Below are 19,859 nucleotides of genomic sequence, written 5' to 3'. Positions count from 1 at the left end.
TGAAAGAGGAGTAAGAAAATAAAATACAAAATTATCCCCCAAAACTGATGTTGTCTAATAATTTCTAATCAGTGTGAACTATGTTCTTCAACTTTTCCACACAGAGAGAGGATGCTAATGTGAAAGTTCAAACTTGCTTTAGAAAGGAGATATTCACAGTGTTTCAACTGTACTCGGCCTATGCTACTGCATACACCATCTAATTGATAGATACCTTTCTGCCTTTGAAAAAAGTATTTGTTTGGTCAGTTATTTAAATTATTAGACTTATCTTTTTTTGCTGTTGTTGGTGTAATATTCTAGAGAGATTTTGAGGCATGTACCCACTACCCACACTGAGTGACATGGTTCTTCTTGTAACTGAGAACAATCAATCTTGAGGTGTGTAATTCACACCACAAAAATGTTTGGGGTCACCTTAACAAATGACTGCTGGTCCACGTCTATCGTGTTGCGTGAAACAGAACCTAACGTGTGCTCTAATTAAATGGGTTAAATAGCTGTAATTACCCTTTATTAATGAATCTTGCCACAAGACGCTTAGCAATGAGAGAAACCAAACAGGCTGTGAGGAGCTAGTGAAACGGTGACGTGATGTTAAACCCGACAGCCTTCAAACCCGTGACAATACCACAAATAAAATGGTTTTATTCAAATTGTGGAATTTGACAATTTTAGAAAGCACAGAAAACAAACGTTATATTTAAAAGACATTTATCTTACCTGTATATGTTTTCCGATCTGGTTTCAGAAGTGATAAAAACACAACAGCCCCGAGTCTGTGAACTTCTCTTGCCCTGCTACGGCGTTTGTTACGGTCCGCTTCACTTCAATGATGCTTCACGGGCATCACATGTCATTCCTGTACACAGGTGTATACAGCACAGCCCACCTGTAGTGGGAGCACAGTTAATGTAGTCCTTAAACGTATCCGAGTAATATGCATGTAAGAAAGAAAACATTAAGCACTGGAACACTAATTTATGAAAAATTTAAATATTCTGCCAACACGTTTTGCATGATAATGTCAGGACATACCTCAAAACCTTAATAGGCAAGCAAGCGTTATGCACTTGAGAGCTATTTTAGAATTCATATCCCTATGACATGCTAAAACAATGGGGAAAAATGCCGAAGGTCGCATACACCCCCCCAAATAATTGTTTTTTCAGATGGTTTCCCTTATCGGCTGGAGCCTCTGAGGCGCGCCTGTATCAGAAAATCCAGATGACTCAAACGACCCTGTTGAAGAGTAGAGAGCTAGATAAACTTTTCATGACAAAACAGACATCTTGGTTACAAGTCTACAGTAGTTAATAGTCTAAGTCGAACGCTGCTGTGGTCGTCAAACATATTAAAACAGACAATTTTGAGGTGTATCAGCTGAGAAACAGTCTGGCGCCCCCTGCTACCTCTGGCCCATCTGTGCAGACAGATTTTTTTTTATTATTTTTATTTTTTTTTAATGGTACCCTCTCAAGGAAAATGAATGTCGCAAAGTGTATCAAGATTGGAAAAAATAAATAAATAAATACATAGCTTTTTACTGAATATTGATGGAGCAGCATAATTTGTGTTAAAGAAATAAAAACAGAAGGCTGTTATGAAAATTATTATTATTTTAAAAGATGATGAGTGGGTGGTGTAGATATATTGGCACTAGTTATAGGGCAAAACTTATGCAAATACTTGTGACAGTAAGATGCTTTTTGAGTAACACATTAAGATTTTACTTATTCAAAAATGACCACTTTAGAAAAGGATGCACAGTTTCCTGTTATTTCAACCAAATATGGCATTTTATAACATCTCAAGTATTCTACAAACAAACAAATCTCCATTGTGATTGGATCAGACAATGTGAGCCCACTTTGAACATCCTTCATAACAAATCTATTCGCCCCACTTAAGAAAAACAGTGTGTTTTATGGGGGGCCTTTAGCCCCTGCTACAAGGGCGCTTTACCCCAGATACTCTCCTTTCACTTATTGGACAGTTGTTTTAAATAACTTTTTATGAAATTACATTGAACAAAACTGAAAATCACTCAAGTATTTTGTCTCAAAATGAATGTGATAATTTCAGAGATTCTCATTAGCTACATAAATCTGTAACATTTTAAAACGTAACTAAATGTTACTTTAAATTACTTCAAAATCAACCATTAGACAATGTGCGTGATGACGTCGTGGATTAGGCAAATTCTGCAGTGCATAGTGACAAACAGGTATTTAGGAAAGCACTTTGGTACTTTTTGCTGCCATCATGAAATTGTTGCCGAATATTGTATTTATGTGTGCTCCACACATGCAGTGAAAACTTGGCTTTTGCCACTTTGCTTGTGGTTTATGCATGGCCAAGTGTGTGTGATGAATCAGAACAGGTAATGAACTGTGGCTGTGCCATTAAAAACACTGAACACATCTGTTTTGACTCCTCACACATTGTGGAGGATTGCTAGTGTGTGCACATTATTGCTCATTCTTGTTTGATTATGATTCATGCAAATAACAGAGTTTTGGAATCTAACGCATATAAACACTTCAGTCTTATTGTTATTACCAATGGCCGTTATAATGTCACAATACAAAAAAATAATGGTTAAAAAAAAAAAAGACTTCATTTAAACTAAATATAATGAATGTTTCTCATTTGAATTGGGGGTGAACTATGACTCCAAGTTCTTGACAGGTCGTTATTTTCACCCTAAAAAAAGAAATAAAAAATAAGTACAGGAAAATTATTTGTAATGGAGCCACCTTTTGGAGATTTTTTTATTATTATTAATTTTACCACAGATGGCTCAACAGTGGATTGGAGACACCCTGAAATGTTATTTGGTGTAATACCGGTCTCATTTCTATTGCCAAGAAGAAAACGCAAGTAGAAAATGCACATCTTGCCCCACTCTCCTAATGTGATGAGTGCGCGTTCTGCTACTAGCACTGGCATATAAAGTGATGTGTTATCCATGGAGAACAATTGGCAGACAGAGCATCCCACAAGAGGGACCCTCTCTAAAACACTCAGAAAGGCAGACCACAGCATCTGCCACCAGCCTAGATCGAAACATCGTATCAAGCCCAAACATTAAGCGCCATCTTGTTGGCTTTCATCCACACATGGACACTATACAACATCGTGTTTTTGGCTTCTATTTCATACCGTGTTCCATAAATGCTCTGGCAGCTCAGATACTGGCAGTGTTATGTAAACATTACAATCAATCCCATGTGCAATGCACTATGTAATGAGTCCTTCCGGGTAACCTTCAAGGCATTGCTGCTTTGTCGACATTGAGATAAACAAAAGTAGGACACAAGGGGCTGGAGTCGCCATGCTTCAATGAGGCTGAATAAGTCTTGTAGTACAGTGTAATCTTTGACTTCTCCATTTATCATTCTACAGTATGTGTCCTCTTGGCAATTACATAGTGCTTGATTTGGTATACAATGGTACAAAATAGGGAACAACGTTTTCATTTTTATATTTAATACAACATAATCTGCTTTTATGCCTATACTTTTGTAACAAATACCCTTTGCACACCAGGGTGGTCGCTGAAAGGTGTATAGGACACATAAATGTCATATAAAAATAGAAAAAGTCACACATATAGCTTGAGAAATTGTATTAGATCAATGTTTTGGTCAAATCCCTTCATCAGGAATTTCTAGACAAAGCTCTCAGGCCGAAACTTTCATAAGTATTTCAAGCTATATGGCAGTGTGTGGGACTTTATTATTTTTGTATGTCTACATTTGTTAAATTATATTTGTATATTTGAGTGTGCCTCTGCATTTACACAGTACACAAGATGCCATTTCACTGTGAAAATTGTATCATTTTGAATTCTGACACAAATGAGAGGAAGTTGATTAGCCTTGTTGTTGGTCTTGCTACTCAAGTAGTGCCATTATGTATTTATGTCTGTATTTTTATAGCAGATTTATGTAGCTCTTCAGTTACTCCAAAAGCTGTAGTTGTACTTTGTTCACATTGATTCAACAAATGTAAAAATTGTGTGCTATTTTGTATTATGCATAGATGGAATGAATAAATAAATAAAAGCATCCAGCAGTCACTTGGCCCACTTTCTATATATGAAACAAAAAGTCTAAATAACTATTGAAAGATTATTCTGTTGCCATATTGGATGTGCTTAATACATAGTACTTTTTTCACAGTTGCAGCAAACATCAATCTGATGCACTGTGAGGGGGAAAATCATGTAACTACTAAATTGACTGCAAATTTTAAGATTAAATATAAAACCATTTCAATCCTTACTCATCTGTTTCCATTTTTCTCCAACAGTCAAACATGTAACCTCTTTGACACAGCAAGCAACAAGAAAATTGGTACTCAACAAGTTAACAAGGAAGTGATGAGCAGTATACTGTAAACACAAAAGTTATGGTTCGTGTCAGTTTTATTTTTTATTTTATCTTATCATATTCCAAAATAGTCTATCCAAATAAATCCCCCCAAAAATCAACCTAACAAATACAATATTTTTTAAAATAAAGCAAACAGAAAAAAAATCAAATTACAAAAAAGAAACAAAAATAATCAATAAATGGCCACTTTCTCTATTTATCAATAGATGGTTGGCTGATATTATGAAGCTAAATTTAAAAATGTCCTGAGAATGCAAAATTATGCTGTATACATGTTATGGGTGCCATGAGCAATAATTAATGTATTGCCTGTCTGTGATATATACCCAACTCTTTATGGATGTCTGCAGTTGTTTTGGAAATGAAGACATACAGAGTAAGGCTGTCAAACTGAAATTCGAAACTCAATTTTAAAGGAATTTAAGACAAAAATGCACATTCGAATGCTATAAAGAGCACATGTATTTTGGATGTGTGCCAAGCACTGATGATGACTTACATTCTTGGGCTAAAACAATCATGTGAATGTTTGTGCAATGAATAAAACAGAATGCGGGTGTCTCGAGATGCATTTTAAAAGTTGACTTTCCTTTTTAATTGACACAGCGTCAAAAAAAATGCATAGTTACTGCACGAGACCCTAAAAAAAAAACGGACACGACGCAAAAGTCAAAGACTTCCGTCTAGCGCATGCTTGCATAGAAAAAGATGTAGGTGTTCAGAGTGAATGGCCCACAGAGGTGTCTTTGGTGGCTGTGTTTTGACTATGCCTTGCTCTCTTATTAGTGTCACTGCATGAGCATTAGATATGTACATTCAACTGTATTTAATGGAAAAACAACACTGCGATACTGCTGTTTTTATGAAGCTTGAGTCAGTGGAAGTACTATGGCACTGGTATAGGCTACTGTGTTACACTAAGTTAACAGAGAACCGTCTTTTGAAGTGTTTCTTTTCTTTTTTTTTTTTTTTTATTTTATTTTTTCTTTTTTTTTTTTGAGAATATGAACTGGCTAAATATTTTGATTATCATTTTAAAAGACAGATATGTTATAATAGCCATGACTGGTTTATATTCATTTGTTGCGCCCTCTTGTGAACGTAGGAGACAACATCGATTTAAAAATGTTGATGTCTTGTAAATTTTCATCTACCTGAAATCATGCCTTTAAACTTTCAATATAACTCAATTCAGATTTTGGCAATATTTCAGTGAAAAACGTTAATTTAGTTTCTTAGCCCCTTTGAGAGAGCACACAATACCAATACAGCACCTATACCGAGCACACAAAATTAATCTTGTTTCAACTTTTTCATTCATATTCATTTACAAAGAACAGGGTTGAAAGAGACATCTGGATGCACTGCAGATTTATTCTTTAAACAAAATGAAATTTTGGCTAGTTCGCTAAGGTTAATAGCAGAGGATGTCGGGAAAGCGGGGAACATTAGGAGAAGGTAATATATTTACCTTAGCTTGCTTTTTTAGGACGTTTTTTTTAAACTATGCTATGCCAAATTTAGCACATACCATACTTGCACATGTGTTGTATTGAGCTTAGCACTGGGTCACTGCACTGAACACCATTGTTCACACAGCTCCAATTTGTCTTCACTGGAGATTATTCTATACTTTCAGTCCTTTAAGGTAAGGGATGACAACATTCTTTTTTGATCATTTAAAATTCAGTTTTCATAAATTAAAAGAAAAAATGAAATCCCACACATCTGATTAAAACACCTGTCCATACCTCAACTTGTAAAACTCAATAGACTCTCAGTTCAACTGTGTTGAATTGAATTTACCAGCTAACTAAGCATGTAACTCTCACAATGTCATTCTACTACCTCTTTTCAAATGTGGTTTAAGTATTACTTAAATATTAATTAAAACTATATGTACCATTATTATTGGATTGTTTATTCATTCCTCTGTGCCTCAGTTTTTGTAATGGATTCAGTAAAATCCAACTATTTTCTACAAATTCGCAATTTAAATAATTTAATTTGGTAAATGAATAAATATGAGTGAAAATATATGGCTGTAGTCACGGAAATTATGTCATCAGTAAACATGAGAAGTATGGCACTGCAGTTGTTTTGTCCACGTAATTCCTAACACTATACCAATTTTTCCTTAATTCTGCACTCCACAACAAATTCAGACATTCAGAAGAGTTTTAACATTCTTGGTAGACTATCTGATTATGAACACTCACAAACTGATTTCAGGAGGGTCTGGGTTGCATTGTTCTACTATGTGGTGTCAGCACAATTAATTGCCAATAATTCTTACAGTTTCTGGCTGTTTATTTTAAACTGGGATCCGTTTGTGAGCCCTCTCTTCCTCGCTGCTTTAACTGACACATCCTAACTTTAACAAACACTATAAGGGTGTCCAAAATTAAAAGAAAAAACCACAAAAATAGATTATTTAGAATCACTATCCTTATCTGCACCATTAACCCATTAGTTACTAAAGAACTCACACTCTGACTGCTAGATTCTGTGCTTCAATGGCATATGCAGATGGAGACTTACACACGCTATCATTAAGAATCCCCAAGCAAATATTGGTATAATTAACCATTTCTATTGTTTAAGATCTTAAATATACAACACACTTTTATAAGCTATACAAATATATAAATATACAAAAACACATTTGTTTATTTTTTTATTTTTTTTTCCTATTTCACTTATTATGAACAAGCATTGGCATGCTAATTGGTTTCAACTATTCCTCTCCGTGAGAAGCACAGTGTCGGTACATTGAGTAATTCGGATATGGCTATAAGCAGTCTTTATTTTGGCTGCTACAAGTTGTGGTTTATAATTAGTTTTCAGGGGCCGGTTGCACCAGCTATACGTACATTAGAACTTAGCCTAGTTGTGGCGTAAATGGGCACTAAGTCACAATTTACGCACTACTAAATATTTGAGAGTTGCACCATTAAACTTAGGTAGGACGTAACCCTAAGTATAAACTAAATATTTACAGAAGCCTCCGACCAGGAGTAACGAATGGAATAAAAAAGCAGACTGATATTTTATGACATCAGTGAGCTCATGTTTTGTGCGTTCGACATACATTATGATGTTGACATTTACGAGAGAGAGAAATTTTTTTTTTTTTTTACTTTTAAGCAGCACTTCAGCATGAAACCGATCTAACGGTGCAGTTTTCAGGATGTGTCGCCCGGTGTCAAGTTTCAACACATTCAAAATATATTTAGGATATTAAAATGAATAAATGTCTATTTTTCCAGCCTGTTGTATTAATATTTATTTATCACCCCTCATTTATTTTAGATACAATTCCTATAATATTGTTATTTACACAGGGCAAATATACTATTTATCAAATCTACTTTTATTACATATTGTATTTTAATTGGGATATAATTTATTACAGCTGACAGTTACATGAACAAACAAGATTTGAACATCAACTGTAACAAGATCAAATTGAAGTTCATGGATTTTTAACACTTCTGTATATAAATATGAAGGCTGTTTATTGGATAAATACAGGTAAACATCATATTATGCGACTACGCGTTACTTTACGGAGAGCTTATGACCTACTAGTTAAGTTTTGCCTTAAGAACAGGTGGTGCAACCAAATTAAGCACTGACTTAGTTACAAACTAACTAATAGTTACTAAGCCCTTAGTGTGAACTTTACATCCTAACTTACGTGAGAACTTACGCACAGCTGGTGCAACCCTACCCTGTTGAACAGTGTCGGCAGAAACTGGTGGAATAATTTAGGTCTAATATGAGCAGGAACTCAAAAACAGAGTCATATATTCTCATAGTGATTCCCTAGAATTATGTACTGCTAAAAAGGTGAAGAGAATTTCTTATTGGCTAACATTTGGGACATATTGGGAGGTATTTTTTATGGGGCAATAGTTGAAAATAAAGAGCGGGGTAGTTTGAAATTTGAAACTGTGTAACAGTCATACTGAGATCAAACCTGCTGAGATGTAAAAGAGGAAAAGGAAAGAGAATAATGCCCTCTTATACTTATTCTCACTCCCTCTCTCTTCCTTTCCCTCCATTTGTCACTACGGTGGAAGGCGAGGTGCTTGTCCCTTTTCCGTTCCACTACAACTTCTGTTCAACCCCTTCAATGTGCTCTATCGAACAACTCTTGGAGGGAAATATGAGTTTTCAGAAGGACCATCACGAAGGGGGTGCATTCTGATTCTGGTATATGGAGGCTTTCTCTTTCAAAAGGACCAAACATAGATGACAACTCCAACTTCCTATGAAGCACAAAAAGACATATTTATACTTTATGTTATTTGTGGTAACTGGATCCCTGCACCAAAACCTACACAACTGTCCAAGTGAATTCTATGTCCTTCGGCATACGGCGGCTCCAAAAAGTATTTTGAAACTTAGGCCACACTTAAAAATATAAGAATGAACTGTGTTATTTCATGCAAAGCCAATCAAAACATTCCACATGCTGGATACCTGCATGTTTTTCTTTTTTCTTTTTTTTTTTTTACCTTCAGGAGGTTCAGACATACGGGGTGAGAGGCAGTACATGTGGTAACCTCGGTCACAGTCATCACAGAACAACAGCTGGTCCTGTGGAAATTACATTCCTCATTAACAAAATAAGATCTCTTAGCTATTCCCACACCTTCCTGTAAATGCTATGCATATTTTACTGTGAGTGTTTAGCAAAGAATTTCTACCAAAACAACAAAAACTGAATTAAGTACACACTTTGATATTAAGGCAGTCAACATGTTTTTAAGGCTAAGCAGTGATGAACAAACTCACATCATTTTCTGAGGTTCCACACATATTACAGCACTTGCATTCAATGCACTGCCAACGATATGTTTTCACTGCAGCCATCATCACCGGAGTGAACTGCAGACATGAGGGGTGACCTGAGAATGGATCAATGATCAGCTGGTCAAGAAGTGAATGTCAGTGTCGGTGAAAGTGAATGTTTGTTTGTGTGTGTGTGTCTCTTGTTTTACCAGAACGTCCACAGTCTGAGCAGGACACAAGCTCCTCTGATTGGCCAGTTTTCTGGTTCATGCTAGAATCTCCCAAACAGAAATCACAGTAGTTGTTCGGCAGAGCCAAACCATCAGGGCCCTTCTTAGGAGCTGACCGAGAAAGAGAGGAGAATAATCAACAAACTTTAAAAGCTTTGATTGAAGAAAAATATGTGTCTTGTAATTTTGGAGTTTTAAGCTCTACACCACTTATAGTTTATTATTGTTATTGATAATGATTAATCAAATTTAGTTTTTTTTCTTCCCCTTTTCTCCCCAATTTGGAATGCTCAATTCCCAATGCGCTCTAAGTCCTCATGGTGGGGTAGTGACTCGCCTCAATCCGGGTGGCGGAGGATGAATCTCATTTGCCTCCGCGTCTGAGACTGTCAATCCGTGCATCTTATCACGTGGCTTGTTGAGCGCGTTACGTGGAGACGTAGCGCGTGTGGAGGCCCACGCCATTCTCCGCGGCATCCACACACAACTCACCACGCGCCCCACCGAGAGCCACACATTATAGTGACCACGAGGAGGTTAACCCAATGTGACTTTACCCTCCCTAGCAACCGGGCCAATTTGGTTGCTTAGGAGAACTGGCTGGAGTCACTCAGAACACCCTGGATTCGAACTCGCGACTCCAGGGGTGGCAGTCAGCGTCAATACTCACTGAGCTACCCAGGCCCCGATCGATTTTTATTTATTAACGTTAATGATTGTCGATTAAGAATTTCTTTTAAAATTTGCAACCTAGATGAAACAGAAACACTTCCTAATATACATTTAACACCCACACACATGTATACATACAGTTTACCAAATCCATCATTTGTATTAACAGAAATATAATAGATAAAATAATTTCATGCCACTCAAACATAAATAAAAAATGGTCTCTGTTCATTTGGCTACTAAACAGTCTATACATCAAAAACAAGCATGATTAATTGCTTACTCTTGGGTTCGTCCGGTTGGGGTGGAGTCGGTTCGCGAATGTCCTCCACTTCTTTGTCCTCCCCCTCCTCCTCAGCCAAGTGAGAGTGGGCGTAATGATAACCGAGTCCAGGCCTGTTCTTATAGCGCTTCCCACAGACTACATACACACAGAGCACAACTAAAGGTTATAAAAGCTTACATTATAAAACAAACATACTTTGATACATTTCCGAATGCCTTGAACTACATATGCACTGAAACTTCATCTGCATTTGAGCACATGGGGCATAATTGCTTCACATCAAAGGCTCTCTCATGCATGCACTTATACTCTCATGCACACATGCTTGCTCCTTGAAAGTTGAGAGGCCTCCAACAAACAAGGAGTCGCTATCCTAATTCTTACTCTTCAATGCCATGTATAACTCAGTTCATTTTTTTGTTGATCTAATGATTCAATAAGTTTCACCAAAAAAACATAAAATAGTCACATATTCAAGAAGAAAGAAAACAGGAGTGATCAATCCTTTGGCAAACTTAAAACTATTCACTCTAATCAGAAGAGGAGGAATGGAAAAAAGAGAGAGGGAGTGTGACCTGGAGGTGAAGAGTGAGTCACCAGGGATGCACGATATATAGGGAACATATCAGTTATTGGCCAATTTTAGTGATGTATGTGTGTATATGTATATATATATATATATATATATATATATATAGAGTATGGACCAATATTGGATATTTAAGTGCAGACTCTGATTTTCACCGATTTTTCATTTAGATTAAATAAGCACTACATGATGGCAAAAGTAAAGGGATTGTCATGGCAGATATATGTCCCTATAAGAGCACTATTTCTTGCAGAGCACTTTCCTTTTAATAGCACTATCCATCAAAGAGCACTTCAAAAATTAGGCCTAGTTGATGCATGCATGTGATGATAACAGTTATGTGCGTTCAGGCATAACATTTTTTTTTTTCATTATTTTAAAAACATTTACACAAGTTACCAGAACTTTGAAATGCATAATAAACATATTTCAGTTCTGTATTAAGCTTATTTACTTATCCGTCTCTTTTATATTACACATGTGCATTTAAAACAATGACTTAAAAATAGTACAGATTTTTAATATTGGTGATAAAATGTAAATAATGATCAGCATTTTGGTAGTGGTCAGAATTGTAATATCAGTGCATCCCTATGAGAAATAATTTAAAGAACTGAGAGACACAGAGTTAGAGAGAGAGGACACAAAGCTTGTAAAGGAGGACAGAGCAAGGTGGACAATGAAGGGAGATAAAGAGACTCAATTTACATTTAAAACATAATGGTCAACAGTATGTAGGTATTAACTCTTATTTATATAAGGCACGAGTTAAATTTGTGACTAGCAGAAACTAGCAGAGTTGTAAGTTTAAAATGCTTTTCAAACAGCTCATGCTGTGAGCTCCTCACACTGGGAAGTTATATTGAGTCATGCTAACACAAACAACTCGCCTGAACATTGCAAATGGCTCAAAGGCATTAAAAATGTATTAATTCTATGGAAAAATGTCTTAATCTTCCTCTGAAGTGCAGATGCTGCTGTCAAACTACTGTTCAGTTTCCCCTGTCACTGATTCTCACAAAACACATCCAATATGGCTATCAATAACCCCTCATTTCGAATAAAATTTCAGTACAATTCTTGTCAAGCACCAATCCTGTTTGCATTAAGGCCCAATATACTTCCGTAGAAGTTCTCATTCATTCTTCTTTCAGGGGTAAAAAGAAGTTCTAAACAGTCGAGCAACGGTATACTGTTTGCGAACATTCAGACACCCGCCACACCGCTGTGGGAAGCGTTTAGAAGTACATTTATATATGAGGACGCTCAGTAAAACCTTAACTAACGTGACATTCAAATGAGATATCAATTAATTATGCCTCATTCTATGAGTAGAATTCACATAAGGTCAGAAAAAGATGTTGTTTTAACCAATTGATGATAATTTAAAGTAATATATATGCAGTAGAAAATGTTTAATTCATCTTGTTTACATGCTAACATGCCATATGCGGCTAAAATATGCGCAGGTTACTCTGTTATTTTAATTTATGATGACACTGATACTATTGCAAAGATGAGTGTATAAAAGTGTTAATGTACAGAATAAAGACAAAAGAATGATGATAAGAGAGGCATACCTTACTTTGGGCAGATGTGTGAATGGCTTTCAGCTGCAGATGGCACATGAGTGAATGGGCACTTGGGAGTATTTGAGTAGATTTTGATTCCTTTTGTAGGCTAATTAAACAGAACAAAACAAATCGCATGACATGGTCTTGGTAAAATTTCTGTACATGAACGATCGTACTGATGTAGTTAAATTTGCACCAGCGCGCTAATAACTCCAAGCAGGTGTGTTCTTGTTGACTGATTTTCACTGACTATACAACATAAACAGAATGAGCTGTCTGCCTCAAAGTAGGTGGAGCTCTAAGTCACACCTACCGATGACGTGGACCAATTGCAGTTAGAAGGTGTTTAGCAGTCGGTTAAAAGTTTTCCTAAAAGTTCGCCCAGGTGAGCTGTTACTAACCACCGAAACGAACGCAAAATCACTGTCTTTTTGGCCAGATTTTGTTCTAAATGACATCACACCTGTTCGTTCTTCGATTTCGTATGAAGTATATTTGGGCCTTTACACACACAAAATAAACAGAAAGGAAAACTAAAAATTAGTGTCTGGGGAAGGAGAACAAAAAGACAAAGAGAATGAGGGAGGGAGGGAGAACTTGATAGAGAGAAATATACCTCTTTCGGAAGATTTTGAAATGTGCTTTTGTTTGAGAGTGTCTGAAAGAGAGAAAAAGAGAAAGAAAATGGAGAGAAAAAAAAGAGACAGAAAGACCCACAGACTCACAACAAGAATGAGGAAATCAGGAGAAATAAACTCATGAAAAACATCTGCATTACAGCATCATAACACATTTAAGGGCAGAGACACATATGCATAGAATAGAGATCCAGAACTATGAAAGAAGAACATGAAATGGACCATTTCAGTAAGCACAGATAGTCCACTGGTGGCAGGTGGTTCAAAACTGATTTTCTAAAAAACTGATTTTCTGTGAGAAAAATTATGCTAAATTGAGTGTGCTGGACATGGAGTGGCCTGGAAAGACAGTAATGAACTTTGGTACTGATTTGCAAGTTTTCTTGTGGTGAAGCTTATCGTGGCAGGCAGCTAGACTGAGAGGACATGACACACAGATCTTTGGTTGTCATGACTGGATGTATTACAGTTTGGTTTAGTCTTTTTATAGCAAAGAGAAGTAGATCTCCAGATGAGATCACTGAGAGGTCAGCTGGCTGAGTCATGTAGTTTCCTTGAATGTGATATCTGACTAACTGTCACAAGAGTATGGTTTATCCCGATCCTCCAACGCAGCTGCTGCCTCCAACTTCTTCCGAGCACTGCTGACACCACGACCCTGTGATGTGAAAATCATCAAATGTAACACTTTAAAGGAGTTTTGTTTAACACAGATTGTGTATACTTTGTTCACTTACTTGAATGAACTAATGTAACAATTCTTGAACATATATTATCACAACATAATTTCATTATATGAAATGAATTTACATTTGTAAAACGTAGTTTACTTAATCCATTCGCATTAGACTACATGAACACTTTTCATTTGCCATAACTATATATACGGAAATGTTGATCAAGACCAGATTTTTTTAATTTAACATCATCCGATCACATAGTTTAGTTTAGTACTCCAGCTCAGCTAATTTATTAGTTCAACTCAGTCCTTTTTATTGCATCTAGTAGGCATGACAAAATAAATGTAAATTAATTCAACAATAATTCAAGTCGGCACAAACTAATTATTTTTGTTGAAAAGGCTGAATTTAAATGCATGGAAACATTTTACTCAATGTTTAGATAATTGAATGTTTTTATTTTTTGAGTGTCCTCTTGGGTGATTCAGCACATGCAGTCCAGGAATAATCCTCATGCTTTCAACTGTCTTCATTATCAACACACAAAATTAATCTAAGATCTGGATCACTCCCTGCCTTACCTTGCCCTTGCCTTTTCCCCGCCTCTTCGGAGTATCTTCCTCATAATCTTCATCATCCAGATCATCTAAAAAATCATCTGGTTCCAAAATTCTCTACACAGACACAAAAGATGGAGAACATGGATCATACATGACATATACTGTAGAAGAACTGTACTGGGGCTGTGGAGAGCAGCAAACATTAAGGGGATAGTTCACCAAAAATAACAATTCTCTCATCATTTACCCTCATGCTATCCGCTATTTTAGATGAATATCTCAGCTCTGTAGGTCCACACAATGTAAGTGAATGGTGACCAGATCTTTGAAGGTTGTTATGATAGGTGTGGGTGAGAAAAAGATCAATCCTTTCTTAAAGGTGGAGTGTGTAATTTCTGCGCTACTAGTGGCACCAAATGAACTTACAAATATAAAGTATGTTTTCAAACAACCTTTGCCAACACCCCTCAGACTCATCATGCCCTTTCACACTCTCTGATTCCCTATGAACAAATAGGCCATTCTAAATAAAAGATGATAAACATATAACGTCGTAATAAACAAGACCACTATAATATAACCACACCGGACAGAAAGCGTTGCAGAGGAATCGGCTTGTCCGATAACATTGCCGGTGTTCCAGTTCAACTGGATTTCATGTTAAAGGTGGATTAATCGATTCCTGAGAAAGACTGTTGATATTTGAACTCAACAGCCAAACAAACACACCCCTCTCATCAGTGCTCCTTCAGAAGCTCCGCCCTCCAAATTCATGCACGCCCACTGCCAATGCTGTGTGATCGCAACAGTGTTGTGTGAATTGGTCTGACCCACTTTGTTTATTTTCCCATTTACAGAGCCAGGGCAGTGTACAAACACCAGATTTTTTTTTCAGCGCACACATAGAACGGACAGCTAGCGGACTGTGAAGAGATATTCACGGAATTTGGCAAAAAGTGTATTGGATTAAAATGTCACACTCTACCTTTAACGTAAATCTCCACTTTCACATTCAGCCACCTAATGGTTGGCGCTGGTCAAAGGTGGAGATCTATAGTAAAAAAAAAAAAAAAAAAAAGGACTTAAATATTGATCTGTTTCTCACCCAAACCTATCATATAAATTCTGAAGATATAGATTTAACCACTGGAGTCGTATGGATTAATTTTATGCTGCCTTTTTGAACCTTCAAAGTTCTGGTCACCACTCACTTGCATTGTATGGACCAACAGAGCTGAGATATTCTTCTAAAAATCTTTGTTTTTGTTCGGCAGAAGAAAGAAAGTTATACACATCTGGGATCGCATGAGGGTGAGTAAATGATGAGAGAATTGTCATTTTTGGGTGAACTATTCCTTCAAGGACAATTCTCTCAGAACTGTGTGCGTTTTCTCAGTACCTTGCGGACCCTGGCATTGAGGTTTAGTCCCCCAGTAGAGTATTCTGTTGAACTGGGCTCCTCTTCCCCCGTGCGGAGCTCCAATCCCAATCTCTTTTCCAATGGCTCTCCCTTCAGAAGAGCCTCTAAGCTGCTACCATCACTGGAGAAAACGTCCTTCTTTAGCCCCAGATCCAGCTCTGAAACAGACACATTCACATCCATAGGCAACTGCACAGAGATGGATAAAAATGTCATCACAACATAATTCTGAAAGTTCAACACATGATTTGATACACTAAATAGACTACACAGAACGATTGAGAGGTTGCGTACCGGCTTTTAGAGAGGGGAAGGCCAACTGAGGGTCCTCTGGAGGGTGAGCTCTTCTCTTTTTTCTCCAGCGTCGTGCTGGATATGTGTACAACTGACCTGGAGCCATACCTAGAGATATGGAAGACTTTGTTAGAATTTGGAATTCTGTTTTTAAAACTGACCACTGCGAGTGTGATTGCATCCCACCTGGTCCTCGGTGTCTTTTTTCCATCCAGAAGTAGCAGTTGCTCTGGGCAACACCTGTCTGAGAGTCGAGAAAGGGCATCCTCACACTCCTCTCTGCACATAGACGGGCATTATAGTTATGACACTGCTCCATAGCATCCTTGTAATACTGCTCACCCAGCCTAAAGACAGAGAGACAGAAACTCTCATTTATATCCACATTAAATGCAACAATACTTCAAATTTGACAGACTTTTAAAAGCACCTCAAATCGAAACTAGGTTTAACTAAATAATATGCATTCAAGACCTCCCACTGAGACTAGTCCAGTCATCATCTGACTGGAACAAGTGATAGTGTCTCACACCCCTGAGACCAGCTCAACCCGTTTGGCTTTTTGTGTTTGTATGCAGCAGAAGGTCTTGCAGGCATGCAGCCCAGTCATTGTAACTCTCTCGCTCCAGCCACTTAGCAGGTGCCGCTACTGCTCGTCTCCCCGGTAACTGCTAAGAGCCCAAGCGAGAGAGCAAAGGCTTGGTAAAGGCCATGAGATTAGAGCACACACAGACTGTTAATGTCACAAACAAAAGCTTAAAGCTTTGCTGTGTTAGAACCAAGAGCTATGAGGGTTTTACAGCCCCAGGACAAAACAGCATGAGTTACAGTTCTAGGATGGACATCTGCCTTCAAGGCACCAAAACACTGAGCTTCAGCTTAGGACACTAGTCAAAAGGTCCTTACAGCAGACATGCACATTCCACAATGAGCAACTATGGGATAGATTAGGTGTTGATAAACTTGACAAGCGGTCCAAATGTGCAAGACAGCAATCATTTCACTGAAACTGCATTCGAGGTTAAATGGATCGAATACTTTGACAATTCAGGCCATTTCTTTTGGATAAGGCCTGACAATTTATGAGTAACAAGCAAATCCTCATTTCTCTAATCTAAATGTTGTAGATCTGGGTTCAGTGTCCTCAATTCACCAGTCGTGTGCTAAACAGAAAACATTAAGTATAAAGACGCACTCTGTAAGTTATTGTTTATGCCTTGCTGGCTCTTATTCCAGTGATTTTGGACTTTATACTGACATCTATCATCGTGGATGCGCAAAGTTTATTAAATGCTGCCATTTCACACGGCATTGCATGGCAAAAAAAAAAAAAAAAAAAACACATTGAAAGTGAATGGTGGCAGAGTAACATCCTGCCTAACACCTTTTGTTTTCCACAGAACTAAGGGTTTGGAACAACATGACAGTTAGTGAATGGTGACAGAATTATCATTTTTGGATGAACTATCCATTTAACTTAAAGAGGAACTGTGTTAGTGAAGAGAAATAAAGGGTCTTGCAGCAACTGGGCTTCTCAAACTGAACTCAGGTCAGAAACGGTTTTTGATTAATGATATCACTATTTCTGTCTGTCACCTAAAAACTCCTTATTGAATAGCTCGATTCTTTTAAAATTTAAATAAAAAGCCATATACATTCATCAGCCTAAACTGTACTTCCTGTTTTAAATTGAGTATTTGGCAAAGTCGTACAGAGATCTATGCAAGCTAATAAAGTTAGATCATAGCAGCAACTGGAAATCACATTCAAGGAACAGAGTAAACTATTTGGTAAATAACAGAGCATGTACCATTATCTACATGACTTTATCAGTTGTATCAAGTTAATGTGATCTTCTTCAAAACGATAAGTGACAGAAGCTCTATAGATCAGCCTGTTTTAGAGTTCCCAATGAATTGACAGCTGGTGTTTTCACAACTAAATAAGAAAATAATCAACCCATTTCCCCCTCTCTCCCCCTCTCCCCCTCTCTCTCTCTCTCTCTCTCTCTCTCTCACACACACACACACACACACACACACACACACACACACACACTCACACTCACTCACACACACACACACACACACACACACACACACACACTCACACACACACTCACACACACACTCACACACACTCACACACACACAGTGTGCAATCAAATTAGTCGACAGCACTAACAAACAACTGAAACAGACATATGAACACATTAACAGTAGAATCCCGCAATGATCTATGTCAGCACTGATATAAACCCACTCGTCAGAGAAACAGAAAGTCCCCCACATACTTTAATCTCTGCTCATGTTAAATACGGAACTGAAGCAGCGTATTAGCACCAGCAGGACACAGCAGCTATTAGTACAGCTAACTTAGCCAAAGCTCGGATAACCCTCTCAAACGCGTTTGTTTGGCCTTTCTGAAGTAAACAACACCAAAGTCCACAAGGTTTTATTATTAATTCAAAGTTATGGGTCAAATGTCAACATAGAAATCTCATTAGCACTCAAAAAACTAAGAAATACTCACAGTTTCACAACATTCTCCACCACCGCCGCCATCTTGGCTCTACTGCTCCTCGCAGCGGGTGTTCTGCGCATGCGCCAAAAGAAGGCTACTAGCTTAAGGTTGCAGGTCAGGGGCGTCAAGGAGACGGGAGCCAAATGGAGAACCTTCAGAAACTATTAAAACAGTGAATGTGTGCACTGTTTTAAATATAAGTATTAATAGTAAGGTCTTATGTTTTTTTAAACCCCTGGCTACTGTATGTTGTGTTGTTCTGAACATAAAAAACTCATGCCATCTCACTGCTCAACGCTACTGGGCAGGGCTAGAGAAGTGGTAAGGTAAAGTAGGCGTTACCTTAAACTAAAGACTTGCAATATTTTCAGATAGATCTGTATCATGTTCCCCATAGTGCATAAATATTGAATGACATTCGTGTTTTTTTTTTTTATTTTTTTTTTTTATGTATTTGTTAAATATGTGATATTGATATGTAAGCTTAGTAAAAAATATTGTATAATAACAACGCATATACAGATTTTTAACTACTTGCTCAAACACACTATTATTATTGTCATAGGCCTACACATAATTTGGTGACTATATAACGTTCTTTCAAAAATATGTAATATTTCATGTTTATAACTCATGCTCGACAAAAGAGACTGTCAAAATCAAATCCTAGTGTTGTAGTGTTTACGCATGGACACTGGGAGGCATCAGTGGCCCATCTGATGATTCGATGTGTCAGCATCTCTTGGTCAGGGTCTTGGGATCAGGGGATGATGCATTGAAAGGAAAGTCTACGTCTTCAGTTTCCCTCTGTAAATACATGTTTTAATTGTGAGACTAAACGAGAACTGCATGAATTCTCCAGCTCTATCTGGTTCTGGGATCATGGGACTTGCTGGTCTGGGACCTTCGCCTCCTGGTTTCAATCTTATTGAGTGATGAGAGGTTTGATAATAAAAACTGAAAATGCAAATATAAAAGACTATCATGAGTACAGTCAGATTCCTGATGGTTTAATGCCATCCTAAACAGCTGTGGAAAATGTATCTGATTTGTATCCCCTTTGAAAACAGGCCTAAAGGGATAGTTCACCCAAAAATGAAAATTCTCTAATCATTTATTCACCCTCATGCCATCCCAGATGTATGACTTTATTTCTTCTGCTGAACTTAAGTTAAGATTTTTAGAAGAATATC

At 37.4% G+C, this 19,859-nt stretch overlaps 2 protein-coding genes across 4 annotated transcripts in view; one reads left to right on the top strand and one right to left on the bottom strand.

Moving 5' to 3' along the window:
• The first annotated feature begins 740 nt into the window (after positions 1–740).
• LOC127427940 (mucin-5AC-like) overlaps positions 741–19,859 on the top strand; it is a 184,695-nt gene continuing 165,576 nt past the window's right edge. The window contains exon 1 of the mRNA XM_051675895.1: positions 741–744. The gene's annotated coding sequence lies outside the window, so the exon portion shown is untranslated. The remainder of the gene's footprint in view (positions 745–19,859) is intronic.
• LOC127427925 (zinc finger protein ubi-d4-like) lies at positions 5,349–18,941 on the bottom strand. Of its 3 annotated transcripts, none has more exons than XM_051675874.1 (12): positions 18,676–18,941; positions 16,330–16,490; positions 16,144–16,251; positions 15,829–16,007; positions 14,451–14,543; positions 13,766–13,847; positions 13,168–13,209; positions 10,386–10,523; positions 9,410–9,541; positions 9,204–9,316; positions 8,924–9,005; positions 5,349–8,674 (listed from the first exon to the last, which is right to left on the bottom strand). In XM_051675874.1, exons 1-12 carry the CDS (start codon positions 18,744–18,746, stop codon positions 8,592–8,594), a joined length of 1,284 nt encoding a protein of 427 aa, XP_051531834.1. In that variant the 5' UTR covers positions 18,747–18,941; the 3' UTR covers positions 5,349–8,591. The 3 variants fall into 3 exon arrangements, with proteins under 3 accessions (XP_051531834.1, XP_051531846.1, XP_051531839.1); XM_051675886.1 differs by having other exon boundaries at positions 16,330–16,422; positions 18,676–18,725; XM_051675879.1 differs by lacking the exon at positions 13,168–13,209 and having other exon boundaries at positions 18,676–18,938.

The sequence above is a fragment of the Myxocyprinus asiaticus genome, chromosome 3, assembly GCF_019703515.2.
Source record: "Myxocyprinus asiaticus isolate MX2 ecotype Aquarium Trade chromosome 3, UBuf_Myxa_2, whole genome shotgun sequence".
NCBI classification, from domain to species: domain Eukaryota; kingdom Metazoa; phylum Chordata; class Actinopteri; order Cypriniformes; family Catostomidae; genus Myxocyprinus; species Myxocyprinus asiaticus.
Note: the sequence above shows the minus strand (reverse complement) of the source record. Positions and strands in the feature narration are given on the sequence as shown.